Source organism: Alosa pseudoharengus, unplaced genomic scaffold, assembly GCF_046254945.1.
Source record: "Alosa pseudoharengus isolate Yale_2024_CS ecotype anadromous, Long Island Sound unplaced genomic scaffold, YU_APseudo_1.1 YU_APseudo_1.1_scf_15, whole genome shotgun sequence".
In the NCBI taxonomy this organism is placed as follows: domain Eukaryota; kingdom Metazoa; phylum Chordata; class Actinopteri; order Clupeiformes; family Clupeidae; genus Alosa; species Alosa pseudoharengus.
Genome location: NW_027468620.1, coordinates 28,720,096 through 28,727,812, shown reverse-complemented (window position 1 = coordinate 28,727,812; position 7,717 = coordinate 28,720,096). Strand labels below are relative to the sequence as shown.

General features: G+C 39.7%; 1 protein-coding gene across 1 annotated transcript; it reads right to left on the bottom strand.

The window, feature by feature from the left end:
• Positions 1 to 129: 129 nt before the first annotated feature.
• Positions 130 to 7,490, bottom strand: alox5a (arachidonate 5-lipoxygenase a). Its single transcript, XM_076286191.1, has 14 exons — positions 7,208 to 7,490; positions 6,746 to 6,944; positions 6,559 to 6,640; positions 6,075 to 6,197; positions 4,771 to 4,877; positions 3,432 to 3,604; positions 3,174 to 3,320; positions 2,780 to 2,983; positions 2,454 to 2,540; positions 2,010 to 2,188; positions 1,651 to 1,772; positions 1,287 to 1,387; positions 749 to 919; positions 130 to 614 (listed from the first exon to the last, which is right to left on the bottom strand). The coding sequence occupies exons 1-14, from the start codon at positions 7,355 to 7,357 to the stop codon at positions 435 to 437; spliced, it is 2,025 nt and encodes a 674-aa protein (XP_076142306.1). The 5' UTR covers positions 7,358 to 7,490; the 3' UTR covers positions 130 to 434.
• Positions 7,491 to 7,717: the final 227 nt, after the last annotated feature.

The following is a 7,717-nucleotide window of genomic DNA, read 5'->3' as shown; positions in this document are numbered from 1 at the left end:
ACGCGAAAGTAGCAAGCAGTTTCTCTCAGGCATGAATTGGGAATTTATGAAGTTTATGAGGGAGTTCATAGTCTCTGCAAAATAAATTAACCATGCTGATGATGTTATAATGACTACTACTAGGCCAACAGAAATTATTGGAGTTTAATGGAAAGTGAAAAGAAGACATTTATTGTGGCAGAAAATAGACATTTATTGTGGCAGAATTCAGACTACATTATCAAGTAGCCTAGTCCTACAAGTGCTCTTCAGACTACATTATCAGTATTGTATGTTTAAAGATATATGTCATGTTAATACATAATACATACATTTTAAATAATAAAACAAAACAAATTATTTGCCATTGCTATAAATGATTCACACAGCGCTGCTATAGGAAGCTAAATTACAACAGATTCCAGAGGTGAAAGTGGGCAGATCATGTTCCCATTTTAAACTGCTACACTGTTTGGAATCCTGTCTGGAGATAGATAGTAGTATGGCAGCTTCTTCCCCTCATTTCTGGCCTTCACAACTCGGGAAAATTCTGCGAGTTTCTTGCGGAAGTTCTCCATAGCAGTCTTCACTGGCTTTTCAATGAAGTGCTCATCAGGGTACATGCCTAAAAACAACTGGAGGAAAAGGTATTTGATTTATCACTTCTACAGTATGACTTTCAACTCAGGGCCAATGAAGCCATCAGTAAATAGACATGTTATTCATGCAATTGGTGGCACTGCTATATATTCTGTTTGGCTGTTGTTACCTCATCATCCTGGAACTGGCTCAAGGCCCACACGGCCCCCAGATGCCAGCAGGAGCGGCCGCGGTCAGGTAGGCTCTCCATGACATATTCCACATTGGCCTGGCCCTTCTTTGTAGGGGTGGGTTTGCGCATGGTCGACGGCGCATTTGGAATCCAGGAGCACCAGTCATACTGCCACGTAATAAAGTACACATTTGATTAGTATTTAACTGCTTACTGGTCCAAAATTGGTTATGATACTATGTTTATTCAGTTGATTCATCACTGAATCCAAATGCACTATCATGATGTCAAGATTACGTAAAATGAGTTTGTGCTGTTTATCTTGTTTTCTTTGCTACACAATTGCTTCACTCACACAAATCAAAGGGGCACATTTGGATGTATACAATGCATTGATGCTAGTCTCTGAACAAAGAGGAAGAGTAAAAGGTTGAACGAGGTCATTGCAAGATAGTTTGTTTTGCACCGTGTGTTAATATGTTCCATATGTTCATTATGCATGGCAATTGCCACAATGTTATGTTAGTTACTCAACCTGGCCAAAGTTCACTGCAGCATGTTGTGCAGAAGCGGAGAAGATCACAATAGTAAGGTATTCTGTCAGTTCCTCCCTGGTCTTCAAGGCCTTTGGAAACTCTACAATGAAGTAAAGGCTTTGAGGTAAGTAACATAAATTCACTCACATCAATAAAGTATCTATCTATCTAACATCACTGCTAATGTAGCAAGGGAAGGAGGACAAGTGTTGCAGAGAGAGTTTTTGAGATCAGCAGGAAGTGTATTTCTGCTACAGCACAGGAAACTACTTCAGTAACTTCCCTATATTGGTGTAATCTGCTTGCAAGTGAACGCAAAGGCCTTGAGAGTATTGTGTGGTGTAACAAGAGATTTTGACCTACCACAGTAGTCAAAATCTTGCATTCCAAAGCTGCAGACGTCTTTCACAAATGCTTGAATTTCTTCATCCTTCTGCAGAGTCTCATCACTGTCATAGTATATGGCCACTATATCTGCCACAAAACTGTGCCGCATTCAAGAGTTAGTTTCTCTACACCAATGGATACCTTTACAATGTGCTGGTTTTGTTGCATGCTTAATTTAGGTCACATTTTGATAGTAGTGCTGTAGAGAGATTTCAACTCAGCAGTCATAACAGAAATGTAGACAATGCTATTTTCGATCTGGTTAAACACACAGATGTAGTGCCATAGTTGAACACATAGCGTCCTGTTGGCCTTATCTATATTTAGCTGGTTACCTTTTGACCATCTCCCAGACCTTCATGCCGTCATCCCTGTAGAAGTAGAAGGGGAGCTCCTCCTGGCTTTCCACTCCCCGGGCCTTGATGCCCTCTGGGAACAGGAGGGTTTTGTATTTGAAGTTCTTCATGGCTCTCTGGACCAGTTCAACATGGCCCCCTCCTCCTGTTCCATTGGCCTGTCCAGACACACATGCAAACATTCAAACATGTTAAGTATATATATATACTCTTTTGAACCCGTGAGGAAAATGTTATGACATAGTGCACTACACTAACAGAGCTCTATGAGGCCTAGCCCATGTCACAGTGGAGAAAGTAGAGGAAGAAACAGACAGTGTGTCTGTATACCTTGTCGGGTAGCCTGGCATGCTGGAAATAAATGATTAATAAACTGATTGTACAATAAAGCAGATGTCTAGGACTCCACAGGTCTGAGCAAACCTTATCAAAGAGGCCACATTCACAGATCAGCTGCTCCCGTGCCTTGGTGTTGATGGCTATTGTGAACCGGATGTGTGGAATAAGCAACTACAGACAAGAGAAATCACACAACAGTACAGTTTTAATGATGCCACTTAAGATTAAATGTGATATACTGTTCATAAGACAACATAAGATACACATTTTCAAGTAACATGTGGATGTTCTGTGTGTTCACTTTCATGGTAACTATTAAAATGTGTGGTTATCATATTATTCATTATGTTATTCTTGGGTATGATACATGTTATGTTACACATAGTTAGAATTGACTGAAAGATAGGAACCTTGTAAACTGGGTGGACAGCTGGGAGTTGACGAAACATGGCAATTCCAAAGACTTCAGAGATCAGGTGAGTGCGCAAAAGGTGAGTGACTGTTTGGTGGACGTGGAAATCAGAGGAGCGCACCCATATCTTTGCCAGCAACCAGTCGTATTCATCATCACTTGGGAGAAATATGGGATTGTCCTCACCAGGGACCTGGTGCAGCTGCCAGGAAGTATTTAGGTTATGTTGACTTTCATTGACATTGCGTGATGATGTCTTCACAACGTAATGCTATGAGGGCCTTTGAAATAATAATCTATGACATTTTAAATCAACTAGAGTCACTGTTACTGGTTTACATATCACATCATCACCAGTATCTGCAGTGGTTACAGTTATTTAATAGGAATACCTGAATGGCCAATGGCATTATTCTGTTCCGTATACTCCTATACAATAAACAGATTGGAGCAGCCAAATACTGCAGAGTACATGGATCTGTACCATTTGGGGTCACTCCATCCATTACCTCGTAGTCTGCAATATAAATGTTTCCGGCCTGCAAAAAGTAAACATTTTAGTTTGTTTTGCCCTCTCTAAATTCTCAGTCTATCTGAACAATGTTTCATAGCAGACATTGATATGAGGCACAGGGATTCCATGTTCTTGCCTCAACCTCCTCCTCAAGAGTCATGTCCCGCTCCAGGCAGTCCTTCACCATTTCATTAGTAACTGGGAACTTGTCTGGTATCTTGTGGCATTTCTCGAGAACAACAGGGTTGCATCCATTAAGGAACTGGTATCCAAACATGAAGTCTTCTTTCCAGTGTTCCATAACATATTCTATTGTTGAAAGAAAAGATGCCTGTATGTGGTTATTTACATCATTTATGTCAGCATGAATGATATAACTTTACTGTCCAATACCTTTCAGTGGAATGTGAATGTGAAAGCACAGATGGTCAGAGGTGTCAAGTAACGAAGTACAAATACTTTGTTACCATACTTAAGTAGAATTTTTTGGTATAGCTACCAAAGCTATAGCTACGGCTTGTCACCGTTCAAAAAAAAACTATCCAGATGAATTGTGCCATCCGGATAGAGTGAATTTGATTGTGGTTGGATGAAAAGTAAGCTACAGTATAAACACCATACCATTCCGACACCCTGTTGGTTTGTACGATCCATCACACCTGCACATGACACAAATCACGTCCCCCTCCAACAAGGGCATACGTATGTAGCCAAGTAGGAACATGTCCGTGGCAGAGACTCTCGAGAGAAGAGAACTCGAGCAAATTGTCCCAACCAAGCACCAGTGAGGAGGTTGGTAGCCAGGAAGACCAGTCAACCCTTTTAGATCCCTGTACTAAAATGCGTTCATTTTCAATGGGCATATATGCGGCTGAAACAGGTAGCCTAGTGCATCCCAAATGTTTCAACATGAACATTTTAATATTATAGTCATTACGGCCTTTAGAAAAAACTAGTGCAGTAGTGCACTAAAGGGCCCTTTCCTGTTCCTTTGTGGTGGCCTAAGCTTTTGTCCTTAATAGCATTTTTCTTTTACTTTTATACTTTAAGTAGTTTTCAAACCAGTCCTTTTACACTTTTACTTGAATAAAAAGCTTGAGTTGATACTTCAACTTCTACAGAAGTCTTTTTAAACCCTAGTTTCTATACTTCTACTAATGAATGTGAATACTTTTGACACCTCTGCAGATAGTTGGAAAGACAGAAATTCTTGGCCCACTTGTGGTGAGATATCTACGCAATATCTTGTGTCTTTGAAAAGATAACAATCTATAAGCATGCTGCATGCTTTGCAACACCAATGGTAGTACCAGGGAATATACATCTACAATCAGGTACTAATCTGAGAGCCAAAAAGTGATTGTATATTCATTATTCTCGCCAGTGTCACCACAATAAACAATTGTAAATGTACAATGTTAGTAATAATTCACACTTTTGTCATATTGCTAAATCATACAATCATTCCATCTTACCTGAAATGGTGTTCTTGATCCTCATAAATATCTGCTCAAAGTCAGCAAGGTCCTTCCAAGAGGTCTGGAACATATGCATGAACTGGTTCACACACAGATTCTCGATTCTGTAAGAACATAAGGAATGACAAATACATTCAGAACAGAATATTCACACCTCACAGTCCAATCAATTCCAAAAAGTTAACATGAAGGTTATTCACATTTGTGAATACATTTGCAAATCCCATGTTATTTCAATGCAATATTGCACTGAAACACATTGTTTTCCAAACGTCAAGTAGTAAATCAAAAGTGAACCAAAAGAACCAAAAGTGTTAACAAAAAAAATAAGTGATTAAAATCAACCATTTAACAGTTGCCCTTGGCAGATTCCCCTCGGCAATAGTCAATAGTTAATGCTTTACCTGTGGTATTCTACAGTCGCATCCACACTCACCGTTGCACAAAGCACAGTTTTCATTCATCATTACTAGTCCATCATACTAGTGTTTCTCCTAGGGTTTGTTGTCTCAATATTTGAATTTCAGATTTAATATTGCATATCATTTTTATTTATTTTTTGCCTTTATTCAGGTCAGTGAACAGCGACAGGAAGTGAGTGGGAGAATATGGTAGACACTGACGCTTGTACTATGAAATTTACATCAGGTCAGGTCAAATGAATTTCAGAATGACATGGCAAATTGTTTTGAGTGATATAACATCTGCACAGTTGTATTTCACTTTATATAAAATATAAAATGTATCAATTCCTCATACTGCCTTTCCTCTCACAGGTGTAAAGGTTGATACAAATGTATAAACCATTTGAGGTTTTATAATAAATGTACATGAGCAAAATATGAGACATTCATATGGACATTAGTATCATGTTAGCTTTTGAGTTTGTATACATGCATTTTCTTGCATTCAGTTTGCTGTTGTGCATTTCCATAAGCATATAAGGTGATAGCAATGCAAACTGAAAGAGATGAACAACCACTTCATCATTGAAAGAAATGAATAAGCACTTCATCTTAGAAAAAATGTAACACCTCTTTTTCTGTTTAAGCCACATAACCAGTCATTTCCTTCGCTTAGTATCTATATATTTGTCAAATGTTTCTTTCAGGCCTCAGATTGTGCAAACTGTATGATGCTTCTGCTGCCGCCAGCCACTAGAGTCTTCAGTCAAGCTGAAACAACTGCTGGTACACAGGAATCATAGGATGCAAATGTAGGTACTCTGCAAAATGATTCCCTTGTCACTCTGGTAACAGTATGCAAGCATGCAGCCCCTCACGTTGGGTGTATCTACTTACGCTTTACTGTAGTTCAAAACGAAGTCCACACCCTTCTCACTGTCAAACTGGATGTCACGGGGGAGATCTCTGTGAGCTTTGGCGTCAATGCTCATCGGAAACCCAGGGTGCCACTCTTTCCATCTTTGGGATTTAAATCAAAAATGTAAATATCAAATCTAAATAAATATACTTTAGAAACCTCATCCTATACACAACATATGTTCTTATGTCATATCAATTACAAATGCAAAATACACTACATTGTGCAAGAGTCTCTTACACCAATTCAACCACAACTGAGTCATGAGGAAGTATTCCTTTGAGCCTGCCATATATTAAACCTCATATTGTACTGTTAACACTCCTAAGTCAGGTAAACTAAGGTCATATACAGATGATATGTAAAGCTCCTTTTGGAACTCTTTCTTCTGACATTGTACCAGTTATCTGTTTCAGTAATAGTTCTAGATAAGGACACTGATGTCATCACATACACACCCACCTGAAAAGCTTTTGCCTGGTTTCCAACTCTTTGCGTCGGTGCTGCTTTGCTGTCCTGGTCGTCTCATCCTGTGGCAAACGAGCTACACACACACACACACACACTCATATACAGTGCATTCACAGTTTTATGTTGTCAGCTAGTTTACATGGCCCTAATGTAGAACTAGTTGTTGGAATATACATACCCTTTCCATCTCTGAGTGACACTTCCTTGTCATCCACTAGCCATCGAAAGCAGGGGAACTCGATATAATCTCCTGTTGGGGTCTTCACGGTGATGTATCGGCAATACCAATCATCTTGGAACCAATATTTTTTCTTCTCGATTTTGACCAGTTCAATGTCACCAAGGTTTTCAACAACCTTCACATCATAGGAGTCAACCTAAAATTGGGTGTTAGTTACAGTGGAAAGGGATGACCATCACAAAGGTTAATTTCTAATAGGGATGGTAGGGGTTATAAGTAAGTATGTACTCTTTATATTCTATGTTGCAAAGAATACCAAAGAAGCGTGCTAGCACTCTTCCTCTTTTTGGTCAGCTTGCATTCTTCCCCTTCTTAAATAAAGACCTGAAGAACTTTTTAGGTTCACTGCAAGATAACCTATCAGTTGTTAATGTTACTTTAAAGAAGGCCAGTACTTACAGCCCCCCTTTCAAAGTCATTGTAGAGGGGTTTATCCAGCAGAGTCCTCTCACTGCACATCTCAGTTCCAACCAGGGTGATGTAGATGTAGTCATCGGTCCCCGCAAACCACTGGCTCCCCGTGGCAATGGTCACAGTGTAGGTGGGCATCCTCGTGAGGAAGACAAACACTTCCAAGATTCGATTTCTGCTTTGCGGCTCTCTTTGGAATGCTGAGCACAGCTAGATCTCTCTCGTCTTTTAGGTTTTCTCCATCAGACTGAGCACAGACCACACACACCACATGCAAATGTACAGAGGTCCCAGGCTCAAGCCCCTCCCATGCATTTCTCAAGGCCAACAAACAACTTTCTGTGTCACACTGCAACACAAATGTGCTGTGACCTGTCTCTGCAAAATACTTTATAAAATGTCGCTTGAAGGTTAGTCCTCAATTTCTTTGGATAAAACCTGTTAAGTTCATCACTCACATCTGTCCTACTTCTATTAGTATTATTATTCCCCAACATG

Coding starts and splice junctions, on each gene's coding strand:
- alox5a (XM_076286191.1), bottom strand. CDS start 7,357: ATGCCCACCTACACTGTGACCATTGCCACGGGGAGCCAGTGGTTTGCG. Junction 4,878..6,074: donor GTTTTGAACTACAGTAAAGC/GTAAGTAGATAC, acceptor ATGTTCTTACAG/AATCGAGAATCTGTGTGTGA. Junction 920..1,286: donor CTGCAGTGAACTTTGGCCAG/GTTGAGTAACTA, acceptor ATTACGTGGCAG/TATGACTGGTGCTCCTGGAT.